This window comes from Salminus brasiliensis, chromosome 5 (assembly GCF_030463535.1).
Source record: "Salminus brasiliensis chromosome 5, fSalBra1.hap2, whole genome shotgun sequence".
Lineage (NCBI taxonomy): Eukaryota > Metazoa > Chordata > Actinopteri > Characiformes > Bryconidae > Salminus > Salminus brasiliensis.
In genome coordinates, this window is record NC_132882.1 from 30,752,686 (window position 1) to 30,772,439 (window position 19,754).

Consider the following 19,754-nt stretch of genomic DNA (forward strand, 5'->3'; position numbering starts at 1 on the left):
AGACATAGGGCCAAGGCAGAGAGAGAGAGAAAGGGGGGGCACCGAAGGAGCAAACAGCAGCAAACTTTGCCAAACACTTTCTCAGGGCGAGGATCTGGAAGGATACATGACGGTAAGTCCACACACACACACACACACACACACACACACACACACACACACACACACACACATCTCAGAGACTGAATCAGGACAGGGCTGTGTGGTTCAGTCTTGATCGCTGTGAGGAGTTTATGGGGGTAAACTGCGAGCCTGTGTTTCCCGATCTCAGCAGCGTGCTAGGAGGCCACCCGAGCGCCTCCCTCGCAGATCCAGTCTGTGGGTGTTCCGGTTATCCTCCCGTTTAAACCCACTGTGGATGAACAGGGCTGGACTGCCCTGCTTTGGTGGGGTTTTAAACTCGACGGGTTTTGACGTGACAGGCAGTTTGGGAGATCACTGCGATTCAGAGACAGATTGGGGTGTTCAGATCTAGGTGCGAGCCTTTTTGATGGGTCTTGTACTTTTCTGGATGTTTTTACATATATATATATATATATATATATATATATATATATATATATATATATATACACTTAACTTCCATTCAACATCACTTCATCTACACGTGCTGGATATGCTAAGAAGTTACAGTGTCTGGACCCGAGAAGTTTTTAAACCCTTTAATTCTCCTTAAGACACACTTTGGAGGAGGCTTGGGTATGGTTTTATGTTCCTCCACTCCTCCACACCCTCTCTCGATCACAGTCCCATGCATTTGCCCAGTTATGCCCATTAGAAGCATTGTGTCAGAGTTATGAAGTTCCCTCATAACTGGCTGAGTAGCTCATATGTAGCTGGTGAGAATAGGTGTGAAAGGGTCTGAATGAACAGGATCCAGCACCTCTAGAATGACATCTGTAAAAGTGAAGCAGCCATATGGTGCATGTCTGACAACATGAGTCATCCGAGTGTTTCCCTCTTCCCAAAGTTCTTCTTTCTTACTCACTCTCTCTCTCACACACACACACACATGCACGCACTCTCTCTCTCTCTCTCTGTCTTCCTTCCAGTCTCCACCATTCTTTCAGACACATTCACACTCTAACCACACATCAGAAATAGCACTGTTAGGCCATAGTTCTTAATGTGTTTAATTGTGTCTTTTCCTTTTGTGCCTGTGGTTTTTCACACCCAGCATAGTTCAAGAGGGGTAAGGGGAGGGGAGGGGAGTGGTCGGTGACTCAAGACAGAGTAGACAGCTCAAATAGAGCCACTAGATCCTACACGTTCTAAAATGTTGCAGGAAGTGGTGAATAAAATTTGCAGGCAGAGAATCTGTAGGAATGGCATTAGCTGTATCGAAGGGTGTTGGCACCGGGCCAATATCAGCAGAACACACAGGCTCAGATATCGAAATCCGATCCCGTGCTGGACCGAATTTAAGCTGAAATGGTGCACACTCTCACTGCGAAGTTGTTAGCTGTGTGTTTCGTCCTGTGGGGTAGTGAAAACTGCTCCTTTTTAAAAGTCTGATGGTTTTTAAAGACAACCAGAACAAAGACAAGATTGAGAATGGAAAAGAAAAGGTGGTCATTTTTATTGACTTCTCAAACCTTCGGTCCCAGCAGCCAGCAGCCTCCGAGCAGTTCCCTAGCACTCTTAAAACTGAAAATGCCCACAAATCTGTTTCCTCAGTCTGGGATGTGATTGAGAAATGGCAGTGAACAGGAAGAAAGCAGAGGTCAGGTTGAGGACTGAAGGACTGGAGGACTAAGACAACTTTAAGATAGTAGTGCTCTCAGAATTGCTAGCGAAGTATTTAGCAGACTGGAGTTGTGGTGCACAGTTCTACTGGACTACTGTAATCATCCTGTATCCTGTAATAATTCTGTCTTTTCACCAGAGATGTTTTTGAGCGACCATCTCAACAAACCTTATTAAAAACAGGTTGTGTGGACTGATAACGCTAAAATAGAACCTTTGTTTTGCTTAAGAAAGGTATTTTTGGAGGAGAGAAAGTCTGCAGAATTTCATGAAAAGAACACCTTGCCAACTGTTAAGCAAGGAGGTGGATGGATCATGCTATGGGTTTGTGCTGCAGCCAATGGCACAGGGAACTTTATACTGGTAGAGCGAGGAATGGATTCAGTTAAATGCAAGCAAAGCAAACTGTCTACACTGTCTATAAAAACAAAAAGCTGAAGATGAAGAGAATGGCTTCTACTGAGGGAGAATGATCCTGAATGACCTAATAGGGAGCAAGCTGAATGGTTTGCCATGACCCTGACAGTCCTCTGACCTAAACATCATTGAAATCTGAGGATGGACCTCAAAAATCAGTGCAGGAAGTCTCAGAAACCTCACAGAACTAGAAGAATGGGTGAAATTGCTCAAAATAAGAAAGATACTCAATAAACAACAACAAAATGTGCTTATTTGACAAGTCATGGTACTTGCCAAAGGGGCTGTTACTACTGACTGTGCAGGGTGTCCAAACTTCCTCTTTCCTTTCTTGTAGTATTAAGCTGTAAAGGCTGTAAATAATCAAGTTTAAAATAATAAAGAAATGAGGTCATCTTTTACTTGTCTAATTATACACAGTAACACATTTTGCTGGGAGGGTGCCCAAACCTTTGCATGACAATGTACAGATAATTGAATATACTATAAACATTAAGGAACTATTTAAAATGTGTTGTTTATATACATATGACCAGAAATGTCCCTACAGAGAAGCCAATTGTCAATAGAATAGGACTCTGTGGAGCAGACAAACATGAACCTATTGGCATCTATTGGCACTGTAAAGCCTTCAAAGCAAGGGACTGTGTTCTCTGTAATGATGGTGCTGCATCTAATACTTTTTGGATGAGTTGCGGATGAAGTAGGGTAGTGATCATCCAACATCATGGGCTCACTAATGCACTTGTCGTTGAATGCAATCAAATCCTTACAGCAATTCTCCAAAACCTAGTTGAAAGCCTTCCCTGGACAGTAGAGACAGTCACTCCAACAAAAGCAAGATAAACTCTTTCTGAACGAATAAAGGAGTAGGTGTCCTAATACTTTTGTCCATATACTGTAGTTTTGTTTATCCTTCCAGCCATAAGGAATACTTTAGGTCCTCTCATAACTACATAACTGTCAAAATAGTTTCGCAATATTTATTGTAAAAATAAATATTTATTGCGGTTAATAAACAACTGTTAGTCTTTAGTATTTATATTGATTTGGCCTGGGGTCACCAATCTAATCCACAAAAAGTTCCAATCAAGCAGAAGCTCCCTTGAATCAGTTGCTATCGGCCTCCAAACTCTTAATTAGATACATGAGGTGAGCTTCTGCTTGGCTGAAAGGAAAACCTGTAGCCCCATTGGCCTGTTGTGGATAAGATTTGTGACCCCTGGGTTAGGCAATCCACAAGCACACTACTGGCTTAGTAAATCAATGAAAGAATGAAGGACCAGCAATTCATAGAGGTGCAATTCCCTGTTAATTTCCAAGCTTCCGCTTCTTGTTATTTATTCCATGCAGCAATGGCACAGTGCCACCTTTTCGATACCTAAAGAATAAAATGTTCTTACATCCAATGATGAATGTTTTTAAAGGAGGAAGGTTGCTGAAGGAGAAATCCTTCCTGTAATCTCATGGCCTTACAATACTTTCCTGTTATTAGGAAAGCTTATTAAGAACATCTACCAAGTCACCTTATGGGCTCTATCATTTTGACTAGTACCAACAGTGGAAACAAAAGGTTTACAAAAGGTTTCCCACCAATGCAAAGAACCTGCAAAAAACAAGGCAAAGCAGCATTGAAGCATCCATGTGGTTCTTTGAGTTGTTTTGTTGGGTTTATATAGAAACTCAGATTTGTCCATTCATTACGAAGATCCGACTATTCATTAATTCATCAATAGTTTTGGTCCCGTATGGGAACATACGCTAAACATTCAAAAATCTGTAAAAGAGACGCTGCTTATGTTGAAAGACTGCAGGCTATTTTAATAACTGGCATGTAATGTCGGGCTGCGACATTAGCTAAATAAATCTAAACAAACAAAGAAAATAAGTCAAGATTTTAGTTCAGTTTGTATTATTATTTCGAAAGAAAAATGGTAGGCGTGTCAGAAATGTGCAGCATCGCCCACTTTGACATTCATTAAATCTAAATAAATCTTAGATGCGAACAGGTAAACATCAAACGAAACACTTAGATTTGGAATATGAAATGTTAACGATGAAAAAGCTAAGGCTTCAGGCTCTTTTTCCTGCACAACAAATAGCTAATAGGTCTAAATCGAAAGACTGGCCTGGCCTATTAAAAACCACTAGGCCGATACGTGGTCATACTTTCCTGTGTTATGCCAGACCAGCAGAGATCTAGCGAGCATATATTCTGAATTAACCTCAAGTGGTTTACTGTGTGAATTCTTTGCAGACAGCACTTGCATTTAAGTTTGTTAGGGTGCTCCTTCAAAAGTGCCTCCATACTTTAGATCTTTCCTGAAACCTCGTTGTTGCTCCAGTGCCTCAGCTTTAGCTTGCCTCAGCAGTGAGCCACCAGCGCATGCTGTTACATAGATTTTCTCCCATTATTCATATGTGATCCTCCTGCAACCTTCTTGGCTACTCGACTTGAAGAATCTCAATCGTCTGACGGGCCACGGACTGATAATTCAACTCTTTGACTTTGGGTGGCAGCCCTAGTAAAATTTTATTCTGTAAAATTAATCGTGATATTGATTTCAGGTCATATCACCTAGCACTAGGTGATGGTGTCTCAGGATGACGATGGTATTTCAAAGTTTACGTGTCTGATGTGTCACATTTCTATCTCCAAGCATGACGGTTACCACCTTGTAGAGCATTGCCTTGACGGTCATTGTCAATATCCCTCTGTGCCGTTGTCTCACTAATGTCTTTTCTTGTTTCTCTGCGTCTTTTCAGGTCATCCTATCCAACTGACCGGTTCGGGCGTGTTGAGAGGCTTTTGAAGGGGTTGGCCATGCCTTTGAGTCGGACGGGTGTGCTGTGTGTGCTGTGCTTGTGTGTCCAAGCGCTGCAGGCCTGTCTGATGATCAGTGAAGTGAACTGTGACAATCCCAGCTTTGACAAGAGCGAGTTTGTGGAGCTCTACCATCTGGGCGGAGACTCCTTCTCTCTGGATGGCTACACGCTCGTCTTCTACAACGGCAACGGGAACACGGCCTACCGCGTGGTGGACCTGAGCGGGCACCACACGGACAACAACGGCTTCTTCCTAGTGGGCTCTGTCGAGATGAAGCCCCAACCGGCCATCCCCCTCCCACCTAACTCGATCCAGAACGGCCCTGATGCAATCGCCCTTTACGGCCCGTCCTGGGACCCTGTGGTCGAGGGAGGGAACGTCTCCTCAGTTGGGCTGCTGGATGTCCTCGTCTACACATCGCGCAAGGTGCCCGGCAATGCTGACAAGCTGGCGTGGGTCCTCACCCCAGGTTTCCCCCCGTTTCTAGAGGATGACCAAGCCCTGGTGGGTGATGAGTCGATACAGCGCTGCTGGCTCTCCGATAATCTCTACACCTTCCATAATGGATACCCCACACCTGGAATTGCAAACGACTGCCCGCTACAAAGCCTCCATTCCTTGTCGATTAAAACGATTCAGTTGGGTGGGGAGAGACCTGCCGGACCACTGGAACTCAGTGTGGATGTGGAAATGGGGCCTTTGACAGTGGTTGTGTATGACACGCGCACAGACACGGTCAGCACAAGCAAGGGATTCCAGGCCAGCAAAGTCAATGCCATTGTAAACATCAGCACCACTGCTCTGTCAAGTAATTTCTTGCATTCTCACACACACACATACATCAAACCTCCCCTGTACATAATTGTTGGTATTGCAGAGATGTAGTATGTTGCACCTCGATAAGTGCTTGTGGTAGTCACCAGCAAGCTTCTTTTTGGATGTTTCAGCACTCTTCTTTTGCAGATTTGGCACAATGTCCAAGCACAGTTTGCATGTTTTCAATAGGGTTAGGGACAGGACTTTAGGGAGGTCATTCCATACGTTTAATGCTAGCCTGCTTTCTCTTTTCCATGCTGACCAATTCTGAGGTAGTCCTCTGTCCTTATTCTGTCCAATTGACTGTGCACTGGTAAAAAGCAACCCCAGAGCATGTCGCTACCACCCCCATGCTTAACAGTTTGTAAAAACACTGGTGTTCCAGCAGCTTCCAGTGCCTTGGAGGCTCTTGGTTTGTTTCTGATGTGATCCGAATGTGTGTTTGTGTCTGCATCGCCTACAAAATGTTTATGTAGAGGTGCTTCAAAGATTTTGAATATTTGATACCATGTGATACCATAGAAGAACAATTTTTGGTTTCATAAAGAACCATTTTTGTAAAAGAGATGAAAAGTGATGAACCTTTAATGTAATTTCTTTAAACAGACATTGATGGAAATGTTATTCAGCAATTTAAAGGTTATTTACCCCCTCATCTCAACTTTTACAAAAATGACTTGAATATGAATATTCAATAATAATAATAATAATTCGATGGCATTGCTCAGAACGTTTTGTAGGACCTAAGAGAGTCCTTTTTCCTCACCCAGAGAGAGCACAGCTAATTGCTCTCCTGGACTCGGAATGGCTTTGAACTCATGAACCCCGGGCCTTTGTTTTGTTTTGAGATGCAATGAAATTGGTATTTTGAGCTGGAGCTGATGTTCCATATTTTTCATTTACACATTTTTATTAATTTTATGTATTTTTACAAGAATTTACAAAAAAAAATGTCAAAGTGAAAACTGAAATGTAAAAGTGAATCTCAATGAAAACATTTATGTAAAATAAGTGATCACATAAATATTCCCCATTAATTTGTAGATTTTTATATTTTTTGTAAATTCTATAAAAGAAAAAGGAAAAAAACTGACATTACAAAGGTTTTTTAACTGGCATTACTTTGTAGATTATATTTTTTGTAAATTCTTTAAAAGGGTAAAAAAGGCCACATTATATTGACCACGATTCCATTCATAAAAGCAATAAAAGTGGAAACAAAATCCAAGGGTTTATAGGTGCTGTATAAAAAGTTTATATATATATATATATATATATATATATATATATATATATATATATATATATATATATATATATATATATATTTCTTTGTCTTTTCAGAGTTGGATGGATGGGCGTTAGCAGTTTATGAAGGACAGGCCACCAACTTCCCTAAAGACAGCCCTCTCAGTCAGCTGCAGCCGCTCGATGCCTTCGTCTACAGTGGGAAAACGTACACGCCTAGTACCAACCTCACAGAAACGCTTATACCAGGAAGAAAACCCTTCAAGCTGGACAGCAAGTAATCCCTACACCTTAAACACCCCACACCCCAGCCATTGATCAATCAGTTGATTGATCGATCAGTTTAGTCAATCAACAAACATGCAGACACTTCAGTTAGCCTGCTTCTATGAGGCTTTATAATAATGATGGAGTGTTCTGTTGCAGACACTGTCTGTTTGCTGTCTTAGACGTTCAGCAGATATATTCCATAAACTGCACTGATGTGAACAGGGAACATGATCATACTAACCATTACTGTAGTGCTAGTCATTATACTGAACCACTGCTTTCGTTCTGTGCGTCACTAGGGTTCCTGAAGGCGATGCTTACATCATGCGCTGTGGTGTTGCTCGCTGGACGAGAGATCCAGGAGTATTTCAGCTTCTTTCAAAAAACGACCCTGAGCTGTGCATGTGGTACACCTCCTGCCCTTATAACACTGGTATGGCATGCTTTTAAAGAAGTTTGGAGGGTTATCATCATGCTAACTGCATGCAACTTGAATTGAAGTGGTTTCTAATATATATATATATATATATATATATATATATATATATATATATATATATATATATATATATATATATATATATATTTATTTATTTATTTTTTTTAAAGTAAGCACTACTGATATAGAGGGCTGCATCTAAAAAATGAGGACACCCCATATAAGCCTTTTTCTTTTTTAAAGATTTATGAGCATATGGCCATGTGATCTTAATTTTAACACGACTGAGAGTTAACAATAATAAACAATAATAAATTATAATTTTTTCATAAAAAAAAAAAAAATTAAATAAAAAATTATTAATTATATATTTTTTATAAAAAATATATTATTTAGGAAAAAAATGATAAATAAAATGAGAAGAAATAATAAATAAAAGAATAATTATTATTAAAATATAAACAATAAGAAAATACTGAATGATGTTTTTTTTAAATAATGGAGTAGTCTTCTTTATCTACTCCAATACAAAGGCACTCACATGATCTTCTCTTGCTGTAGCTAACTTCAACAGTACAGACGAGCCATTTGAGCCGCCGTCGCGCACTGATAACGATTTTCTAATCAGCGAGGTGAACGCTGATTCACCAGGCTCGGCGGAGGATGAGGAGTTTGTAGAACTGTGGCACCCGTCCGGCCATCGCACATCACTCAACGGCATCTGGCTGCTGCTGTTCAACGGCAACAATGGAAAAGTGTACCGCGAAATCGAGCTCTTCGGATACTACACAAATAACCACGGATACTTTCTGGTAAGGCAGAGACAAAAAAGCAGAGACAGCAGGGGAGAGCGGTGCACAGCACAACATGAGGGGAAATGTTACATGAACCTAGGGCTAGGCATTACGGCAATATTTTTTTCACATTGTGATACATTTTGTTATTGTGATGCACTATGCTTTTGGAGGATGGTCAGTGCTTAAAGAACACTGATCAACTGCACATTTCATTACAACCAGTGTAATTAGTCTGGTTTGACTGGATGAAGTGTTGTACTAAGTATGGGAGAATAGTTGAATAGTGACGTATCACAATGATGACTTTATCGTGAAAAATATCTTTAAATACTATGATATTATATTTTTGCCTTATTACACACTCCTATATGGATGATTTATGTAGTTGAACATGGTACAGCTCATATTCCTATATTTCTATCTGTGTGAATTTCAAGAGTAGTAAAAAAGAAATTATACCATAAAAGCAAGTAACTTAATTGGCAGAAGGTATTTTTATATTTATTTGAGTCATCAACCACCCTGGTGGCTATAATTATAGCATAATTTTAAAACTTTTTAACACGCCATTCAGATTTGACTTGGCTTGTCTCATTAAAATTATACTGCCCCCTATCTGAGTAGCTTCACCTGTAGAGGCCCTTGGCCTTGAAGAATAATGTTCAGAGAGTTTCTAATGGATGCTTGAATATATTATGCTTACATAATGAAAAATGACACAAACACACACAAATTCTCTAATATCTAATATTTTAGTTAGTTCGTTTAGAACCAAACAGTGCAAACCGCAGGAACCTCTGTAGAGATCATATAGCTCCCTACATTACAGGACAAATCTTGACATCACATAATAATACACTGTACTGTATAGATATTATGACTCAGGCACACATAAATTGATAGTGTTGCTTTTCGAAGAAAGCAGAGTATAATTAACCAAAAACGATACAATACACCATATAATACACACAAAACATAACTCTAAATGTTTCTTTAACACAGTCTGTGCTACTAATCTATTGCAAAAAATGTACTGCATTGATACTCATTTAGGTAGCTGGAAAAGGACAGGAGACTACAGCTGTGATTGAGAGAGAGAGTAAGATGAACTCAAGGTGAAGTAAATGTTAGTTAGCTAGCTGCAAACAGGGACATATGAGACTAAACATAGACGTCTAAAGAATTTGTGTATGCCAGAACAGTAATGAATGGGGTTTGGGGCATGCTTGAGGTATTTTGAGCAAAGCATGCCACAGGTCAGTTCAGTGTCAACTTGTGGGACATGGGTACAATGTGGCCTTTACGTCTGCCTATGGGGTAATTATTAAGCAAAAACACATGTAAATGCACTGGCTTTGCAGACAAATGGGACAAAAGGAGGGTGACCTATATGAGTCCAAATTAGTACTTTATACATATTGAGTGTGTGTGTAATTAGAAGGTAGAGTGAAGCCAGAGCCAATGATCAGCAGGCTGGTGCTGCCAGCACTGGAGAGTGGAATGAGGCATGTCTGAGACTGTGCAACTGCAGTTTTCTTTATACCTATGATGTAAATTATGTTTACACATGTTGAAGTAGATTTATGATCATTTATGATCATTTTTTTAAGATCAATCTAGTATTTAAAAATCAGCGACTTATGTTTTGTTTTGATTTTGTGGCTTATTGATAGGAAAACAAGCTTTATTGACTTTATTTCTTTATTTCTTTATTTTTATAGATTGGCAGTGATAAGCTAAGTCCATCATTGGCCATACCAGCCAATACCATTCAGAACGGTCCCGATGCCATAGCAATATACCGCTCACTGACAGCACCCTCAGGCGAGGGCTCAAACATCCCAAAGAACGGCCTGCTGGACGCAGTGGTGTACCGAGCACGCGGCTCCGACAAAGACTCTGCAGAGTTAATTCAGGCCCTGACGCCAGGACAGCTGCCCCTGCTGGAAGATTCTGCTGCCCTCCAGGGTGACGAGAGCCTCAGTCGATGTGGGTCGGACAGACTCAGCCTCAACTCTTTCAGGGTAATGTCACTTCCTGTTTCTGTCAAAGTACAGTAACACAGACGTGTCAATTGCTGGGAGTATGATGAATGAATAGTTAATAAACTAGTAAAGATTACTTCCCTTTTTGAGTCACAGAAGACAAAGTGCCTTGATCAGTCCATGATGCATGTAGAACATAGGGCTTTGTTACAGATCTTCACTGAATCTTAAAGGATGGTGGGTCAGGCCACTCTTGAACACTCTTGAACAGTCAGTACTGAGGGGCTTCTTGGCTGGCTTTGTAGGCCAGCGTCAGGGTTTTCAATCTTGCACATTTACACAGTGCAGTTTCTGCATGTGTGCTAATCCTAGAGTAGCAATGATCGAGATGCCACTGATCACTATTCCATGTCAGTAAAGCATCATCATGATTTTGAATCTGTTATTTTAAGGTAAAAATGTTACAGAATGTACACTGTTACACTGTGACAGTCTGTATCAACGTTACCAGTTATAGATGTACTCTGTGTGTGTGTGTGTGTAGGTTGCTTCACTTACACCAATGAAAAAGAACGACTGTCCCCATCCCCCTGAAGCGCTGGTCATTAACGAGGTGGGCGGTTTCTCTGGAACTGGGCAGAGTGTCTTTGTGGAACTGATTGGTCCTCCTTTAACTTCTTTGGATGGATTGGTTGTGGTGCTGTTCGGGAGCGGGGGCACAAGACATGATGTCCCGCTGAGAGGGAATGTCCGAGACGATGGATTGTACTTGCTAAGGAATGAGTCCAGCGCAGGTGAGGGTTTTGTAATTGTTCCCCTATAAACCCTAGGGATTAAGAATGGGATAGTTCTGTTGTTTCGGGCTTTTGGGTTTTTTTTGCTGCTGTTGTCAGCACATTCACCAGCTTTTCCCCTGTTGAAATCCTGTTGTTTTGCCACCCTGCACTTCCCTTTAACCAAAAAAAGAAACCTCAATTCTCCACTTCTCTGTGTCTCTGTCTGCAGATCAGAGTTTGCCTGCTGTGACCGGTCTTGGGGCCGTGTTGCTGTGTTTTGATTTGCTTGGGGAGGCCAGCGTGTGTGGCAGCAACTCTCAAGTTCAAGACCAGCTGGTGTTCTCAGATGACCAAAGTCTGCATCGCATCCACAGTGTTACACAACAGCACATACGGCCAGTGTCCAGGTGTGTATCCATGTCTGGTGAGATCAGGTGAAGTGAACAGTGGATAATATGTGTTAGCTTCCTGCCTGACAAATAAAAGGGTAGTTGTCCTGCAGCATTTGTTTTTACTTGCCTGACATTGCTGAAGCAGCCATTAGAAGGGACACTGTGGTCACGAAGGGATGCTTATGGTCAGCAACAGTACCCAAATAGGCTGTGACATTCAACAATGATTGGTTTTAATAGGCTGCCTATTAATTACACCACCTCCACCAGCCTGGACTGTTGACACAAGGTATGTTGGGTGAATAAATTCATGTCGTAGCATAAATTTCTGACCCTACCATCTGTGTGGCTCAGCAGAAATCGAAATTTATCAGCTCAACTTTCCACTTTTGATGGACCTGTGCTGACTGCATCCTCAGCTTTCTATTCTATTCCTGTTGTGAAGCTGGTCTTCTACTGTTGTATGAGAGCCAGTTCAGTCAACTTGAACCATTCTGATGCTTGATGTGAACAGTACCTGGAGCTGCTGGCCCTTGTCTAGATGATAAGTCTGTGTCCAGATGTTTACAGTGAACGGTTTTCCTGTTAGTCAATCCTTCAGTCATTGTCTTTTAAAAATATTAAGCATGTTCAGTTTGTGCTTCATCCACCTTTTTTACTTACTGTTTTGTTTTGTTTTTTGGTGAAACTATTGGACGGTAGTAAAGAGGGATACTATAAGTTTCAGGCCTTTTCTTATTTAGCTTCTAAACTGCCCCTGTTTGCCTAAGAAAAACATCACTGTCTATAATATCTAAAGAAACACTATACACACAGTGTGCTTTTAACACCTGCAACACTAAAGGCATCTGTAGAGCGAGGGTCCCCCTCATTTACACTCTGTGTCTGTTTTGTGAATGGTTTTACTGAGGCTACTGATTTCAGCTTGTACCTGTTTGACTCATTTCTGTGTGCGTGCAGTTTGGACTCCTTCTCTCGATGTGCAATGAATGGATCTGCCGTCTGGATCTCCTCTAACCCAACACCACTCCTGCAGAACCGCTGCCCAAGCTCTGCCTACTCCAACCACATAGACCTGTGCCTGCAGCCAGAATACAAGCAGTTCGGTATGCGGAAACAGTAACACTACTTTAGTGCCTACTCTCAGTTCTCTGTGTTCCTGTGGAACCTAAGCTGTCATATACATGACTATTTGAACTCTTCATTCAGAAAGGGCAGTGTTTTTAATGTCATAAATAGTGCTGACAACTGAATTTGGCTCTTGAGAATCCTGTAGTGAGTTATTCTAAAACAAGTGAGTAGTGGATCTCCCCTTCTCTGTACCAAGAGATTGAGCAGTACATATAGTTCAAATGGCAGCTCTCACACATGTGAATAAACTGCAAACAGTGTTGCCAAGGACCAATAGCAGTTTTCTGTAGTTATATATATTATTGTATTTTTTGCATATTTGAACTCAATTTTGTGATTATTCCTGTAAATACGAAGTAATGACCTCTCAAATATGCAAATGTCATCTAGCGACATTGAAGTGATGTTTCAAGCAGACCTCTAGCTACCTCTAGTTTCCTCTGCAAATAGTTGGCAACACTGGTAGTTTTTGCTCATGTTCTTGTCCTGTGTAGCTGTCTATCAATACCTAGTGAGCGAGTATCTCCACAGTATTTGGGGGTTGAACCTTAGGAGAAAAATTCTGTTGGTCAACTGACTTTGGAGTGGCAGGTCCTCGGACCCTTGGTGAATCCATGAAAAGCTTGGAACGCTTTCATATATATTTACATGAATAAAAATAAGTACAGCACCTTTCGGCAGATATATGTAATGCACACACACTGTCTCCATCTTTGTCTCTCAGATTGTAATGCGGAAGGGATTGCTGCGTTGCTGGAACAGACCTGTCACTGTGGAATCTCCAGTCTTCACCTCAGAGGTAAGGCGCATACGCATGTGATTTGTTTACTGCTTTCACTCATTTTGCTTATGTCTTGCTAATGTTTTTTTGTGTGTGTGTGTGTATTTATTAGGTGTGAATGTAACATGCATATCAGAGATGCTGTATATAGAAGGTTCAGTGCTTGCACTGTCTGAACAGCAGAGGGAGCACATGAATCAAACACTGCAGAGCGAACACTTATCCAACTGCGACGTTCCAGTCCTTTATAGTAAAGGTATGAGGCGTACGCACACACACACACACACACACACACACACACACACACACACACAGAGTGACAGAAGTACACAAGTACCATCCTTAAGTACAAATATTCCAGTTAGAAATGAAAATACAGAGTTTACCAGTTTATACTCTGTTCTCAATGTGATTCACACTGCTGGCCTGTTTCTGACTGTAATTGTAACCAATGTGCTAAACTTCTGTTTCAGTGTGATTTCTGGGAAATCATAATTGAATCAAATCAAAGTCATTTTTAAACCAGCAAAATAAAAACTAAACCCCCATCTGAGATCAACAAGCTCTCCACTCCAGTTTAACTGTGCTGGTTTCCAGTTATTTAATGGGTTTAAGAAACTGGGAGTAAAAATACAGTTTATCCAGAAAACCGATGAACTGTTCAGCTCTGTCAATGTTGTGTCCAGTCCGATTTCCGACCACTGAAAACCCCAGCATTCCTAGCTCTCACACATTTATGCTTCTGTGTCATGGCAATGCTTCTGAGTCCCCGACATAGGCTGCGCAAGTTGTCTACATTGTTGCGTACCGTGTAGCGTTTGTACTATTGCAGTCTGCAGTCAGAACACTGGTCTTCTCTTGCTGTTTTTTACAAGTGACAGCAACTCAAACTGTTGGAGCAAACTAGCTGTTTGCTTTTATTCAAATTCCTTCAACAAACGCACAAGAAAATAGTTGCAGATGACTAATCAAATCATCAAATCTTTCTGTATTTTTCACCATGTCCCTCAATGGTCAGGCAAGATCACTCTTTCTGCCTCGGATTAATGGGCCATCTCCTCTGATGTTTTCCTTGTAGAACGTTTAATATAAGTAAACAGTAATTTATATTTCATTCTTCTGTATCAAATCAAAGTCAACCCCTCCACTCCAGTTTAACTGTGTTGGTTTCCAGTTATTTACTGGTTTTCAGAATTTCTACAATGAAAAAAGAAGAGAAAATGGTTGCAGATCATGAACCCAATCATAAAATCTTCTTGCCATTCCTCCTGCATATGTCAATGGCCAGACAAGCACTGAAAATCCCCTCTCCTTTTGTCTCGGGTTTAATGGACTAATGGTTTCGTCAGTTTCTAACATCATTTTTGTTTCGAAAAAGACTCTGGCTTTGGTGTTCTGGCTGCCAAGTGGCCAAGTACAAATGCTCATGATGGCGAAGGCCGTTACCAGAAAATAACTGGAAACCAACACAGTTAAACTGGAGTAGATGTGTTTTTTAAATTCAGATGTGGGATTGTCAGTTTTGGTTTTGCTGATTCAAAAAAGACCTTGGTTTAATACAAATACGATGCCAAAGAAATATTAGAACAGTACTTTTTTTTTTTATTATTTGTTCTAATGAAGGTCTGAGTGAAAAGTCTTAAACAGGCTAGCAATGTAAACTAAACTCAGTATTTTAATTTCGGTAGTTTCATTTATTAATTTATTTTTACAGAAAAAAAAGGCAGAGATTAAAATATCATTTGTATGATTTTGCAGATGGTGCAGCAGTTCTAGCATAAACCATTGTTTGCTCTCATGCTGTCATGGTTGTGTTCTGTATCTTTAACATTTAATTCTATGAAATTAGACTCCCCCTTTAAAGGAATATAGTATTTTCCTACATCAGCTTTCACTTTCGTCATCCATGTTCGTCCAGCTGATTTTTTTTATTTGTTTATTTATTTTATTTTTTTTGGAGGCAAAGGTGGGAATATGATGTTACCAAGCAGACCAGTCTCAGCTGCTGTTGTGACTAGTAGTTATGTTTCTGGGGAGGTGTGCATCAGACTACAGCGCAGGGTCCGCAGCTACGGTGCTACTTCGTTGCTGAAGCATTAATAATTGGCCTAAACTTATTTAACTCTTATGAACTGGTGCTAGCTGTGTATAGATGCCTTTGAGTGCACGGAGTAAGATCAGTAGATTAAACATGGTAGCCTGCCTGTCAGACTTCGTGAACGTCTTTAGCTATGTGGGACAGAGCTGCTGTATGAACCAACGTTTGATTTCGGCTCATCTGTGTCCCTATATAATTTATTACATACTTTTGAACCGTCTGACTGGCGGTCTACGTTGGTGTAGAAATTAGAGTGTGCATGCTCATGCCAAAATAAGGGATTAACAAAGTCTTCTTGCTTATCAGGGTCATCGCTGGGGCTGCAGGTGGGGCTCGTGTTGACTGTGGTGTTGCTGTTTGCACTGGGAGCAGCCATTTTCTTCTACTTGTACAGGAAAAGGTGTGTGTGAATAATGAAATAGTTTGAAATCAGTAGGTCAGCGTTTTTCTTGTGCTTTTCCATGTTTTTTATTTATTGTGTGTGTGTGTGTGTGTGCTTTGTTTGTGTTCCTGCAGGCATCCTGGAAACTACTCTCCAATGGAGCTGAATGAACATGAGTCACCCATAGAACTCACTAGTTAGTGTGTGTGTGTTTGTGTGTGTGTGTGTGTATACATTTGAAGAAAAAGTCTATTTTTTCTTTTTTCTTTTTTTTATCATTATGTCAAAGTTCATTCCAGTTTGTGCTAAAGCTTAAGAGCCACCCTCCAGACCTGGCTCTTCAAGGTGCACAAAGTGTTATTTTGGGCTTGGCATTGCTAGTGTTGTCAAGTCCACCTTAAAAGGAAGAAGAAGAAGAAGAAGAAGAAGAAGAAGGAGCTTGAGTTGCTGTAAACCTGGGGTGTCCAAATGTAGCTTATTGGTTTCTTAGGATTACACCAGGCCTCTGAGACTGGCAATGCTAGCAAACACTTTTCTGTAAATATGTGCCCACACGCTGCTCTCAGTCTCGATTAGGGTGGAGCAGACTTGTTAATGTGGTTTGGGGTGGCAGCAGGCTTTACCATGAACTACAAACATGAACAGGACATCTGCTGTTCAGCTACACAGTGAAGTGTTGTTGTGTTGCTCTCAATCAGACAACGGCATGCTGCACCCTAAACCACCCTGAAAAGCCTGTGGGACCTTAAGCAAGACCTGCATGTGGCTTTACGGGGTTGAGAGAAGCCTGATGCAGACTGTATTGAGCTAGTGTGGGTCACTATTGACTATTCTATGTTTGGTAGGGACAACAAACTCACAATGCCAAGCTTTGCATCAAGTGTGTTAACTGATTACATTTGGGCAAAGTTCTTGAATTTTTACTCTTGATCTAATAAGGGAGATGCTCTGAATGGGGTTACTTAAAATTTCAATTGATGCAGGCTCAAACACTGACCAGGGCTCATGGTGAAAACACCCCTACAAATTGCCAGACATGTAAACATATTGGGGGGATAGGGGGAGGATGAGACCTTGCAATGCTTTGAAGACACATTCTGCTTACTGTACTATTAAGTTTACCCCATCTTAAACCAGTCCATTTTAATGTATTTCTTTAGGGGAAACGTGCTATTTTAGAGGTAGAACGCCTTTCTCAGTAGGTTGGAGCTATTTTGACTTCATTTTGCATATCATTTGGGAGCGATTCCGGAGATACCGATTTTAAGTTACTATTTTAAGTGTTGCATTTGCTTTCGGTTGTCCTTTTTGAGATGTGCATTTCAAGTCATTTTTAAGATGTGAACGCTTGTGGCTTCAAGATGTGAAACCACTTTGCATTTCATCTCACACATGTGATCAGAAGAGGGGTAGTTCCCCTGATCATTCCTTTTCTCTCACGTTGGGTAGGGTCATGGGTAACCCTCAGGTTCATTTTTCAAATGTCCTCCATTCAGCTCCTGTTGATGAGCTGAAGTGCAGTGTTATCAATGACAGTGACATGTTACAATCATGGGAGTCTGATTAAGGCTCTGTGGGTTGTTTTGTTTTGTTGTTTTTTTGGGGGGGGGTCTTATTTTTGTCTTGTTTCTGAATATGCCGTACGTGTCCCGAGGGTACTAAAAAAGGGAGAGGCTGCATGTACTCAGGGTTACCGCAAGCTGTGTGCGTGTGAATATGTGAGTGTTTCACCTAAAAGGGAATGTTTTAAGAGTGTTTGTTTGGATTTTGTATGTGATTTCTCAGTTTTGCTTTATTTTGATGGTCTCCTACAGATTAGACAAGACATGTCTGCTTCTTTTGTTTGCAACGGGACATGCTAGGCTAATCTTGCTAACAAACACTGGGCTTAGATTGTCACCAATTTTATCTTTGGAAATACAATCAAAAAGCAATGTGCCTCAGTACTGTATTTATTTCACACAGACAGTTCAGTGTTGTTTGAAACGCAGTGTGACCAACATCAGTCTATCAAAAGTAAATAAAAAAACACCAGAAGAGCTGAAAGGGAGTCCAGTATTAGCTTAAATGTTAAAATCTATCTGGCATTTCACCAAAGTGTGCGTTTGTTTGGGTTTTAGCATGTCCCAGCTCATCTCGTCCAAAACTAAAGAACCAAATTTCAGACCTAAGTGGATTCTGGCATAATCCCTCTAAAAGAAACGTCACAGTTGCACTAAATGGCTCCACATGCACTGCCTGACGCCTGAGGTTTGGTTTTCTTGAGTTTTGAGAGGTTTTTGGCCTAACGTGAAGAACATTTTGAGTATCTTCATCCAAAGTGGCATCTGTGAAGGGTTGGATCTATTAGGCAGCAAGTGAACGGACACTTCTTGAAGGCCAGGAGTTAAAAGCAGGGCAAATGTGCAAGCGTAAGAACTGTAGCCACTTCAACAAGGGCCAAATGGTGATGGCTAGATGACTGGGTCAGAACATCGGCAAAACCTCAGGCAGGTCTTGTGGGGTATGCAGCAGATGATGGGTAGAGGACAATCCGTGAACTGGCCACACAGCAATAGGCGCCTATGGCATGTTAATGCAATCCATGGAGGTCCCCACACCTCACAACTTGCTGGCCTTAAAGGTCTCTGCTCAAGTTTGAGGTTCAGAGGCCTCGAAAGGTCAGATCTGTTGTGGCGGCACAAGGGGGACCTACTGGGAGTCGATTAAGCAGGTAGTGCTAATGCTAATGGCTGATCGGTGTACATTGAGACTGGAGATGTGCATGTAAGGTGTTTGCAAAAGTGAAGGTTCTCAGCGTTAAATATAAAATGTATAAGGTGTGTGTGTGTGTGTGTGTATGTGTATATATATATATATATATATATATATATATATATATATATATATATATATATATATATATATATATATATATAATAAGGTTCACTGATGGCTTTGCATAGGAAGTAATATGGCTATATTTCATATTCATTCAGTAAGCTTCTCTACAATTAATCATCTTACAATGAATCGTTCTGAAGGAGCCTTTTACTTTTCCACAACAGAAATTGGCTGAAATTATGCAAATTTAACAGTTTAGTTGAATGCATGTGAAAGATGAGGTAAGCTTCTCATGCCAGCTACAGATCTCTTCTGTGTGTGGACCATCAAAATAAAGATTTTATAATAAAATAATGCACTGCAAATGAAAATGTATAGGTAAATATTTCAAGTGTCTAATCTGTAATGCCAAGTCTTACCACTAGAGGCCAGGACCAACTAAACATAAGTGTCACTTAAATATGCATTGTTTTTGTTTTTTTGTTTTTTTTGGTTGGTTGGTTGTTGTAGATCATTGTCACAAAGCACTGTCAGTCTGACGACACTATAATTCCTGTGCGTTGACCTTGAGGCTCGACAGTAAGTTGAAGTTCTCTGGGTTGCTGAAAAAAAATGTTGTCCAGTATCGATGTATTGGTGAAACACTGAGGGTTAACCAATATACTGTTAACCTCTCCCTGCAAACAGCATATCGTTACTGTCCAGTGCAAAACCTGGTGACTTTTTATAGGAAAAGGCAACATGCTCTTAACTTTGAATGGAGAGTTTACTCCAATTAATTTAGAGCATTTCTATTGGTCTATTCATCCAGTATTATTTGCACAAT

At 40.7% G+C, this 19,754-nt stretch overlaps 1 protein-coding gene across 1 annotated transcript; it reads left to right on the plus strand.

The window, feature by feature from the left end:
• The first annotated feature begins 24 nt into the window (after positions 1 to 24).
• LOC140555651 (uncharacterized) lies at positions 25 to 18,945 on the plus strand. The gene is made up of 13 exons (XM_072678936.1): positions 25 to 112; positions 4,930 to 5,798; positions 7,151 to 7,331; positions 7,624 to 7,757; positions 8,325 to 8,575; positions 10,282 to 10,584; positions 11,090 to 11,339; positions 11,551 to 11,728; positions 12,674 to 12,819; positions 13,569 to 13,643; positions 13,738 to 13,881; positions 16,030 to 16,123; positions 16,240 to 18,945. The coding sequence occupies exons 2-13, from the start codon at positions 4,988 to 4,990 to the stop codon at positions 16,304 to 16,306; spliced, it is 2,634 nt and encodes an 877-aa protein (XP_072535037.1). The 5' UTR covers positions 25 to 112; positions 4,930 to 4,987; the 3' UTR covers positions 16,307 to 18,945.
• The last annotated feature ends 809 nt before the right edge of the window (positions 18,946 to 19,754 follow it).

Excerpts from the sequence above, each read along its gene's own strand:
- LOC140555651 (XM_072678936.1), top strand. The coding sequence starts at position 4,988 with ATGCCTTTGAGTCGGACGGGTGTGCTGTGTGTGCTGTGCTTGTGTGTC. Across the intron at positions 5,799-7,150 it reads CAGCACCACTGCTCTGTCAA|AGTTGGATGGATGGGCGTTA; the intron begins GTAATTTCTTGC and ends TTGTCTTTTCAG. Across the intron at positions 7,758-8,324 it reads CTCCTGCCCTTATAACACTG|CTAACTTCAACAGTACAGAC; the intron begins GTATGGCATGCT and ends CTCTTGCTGTAG.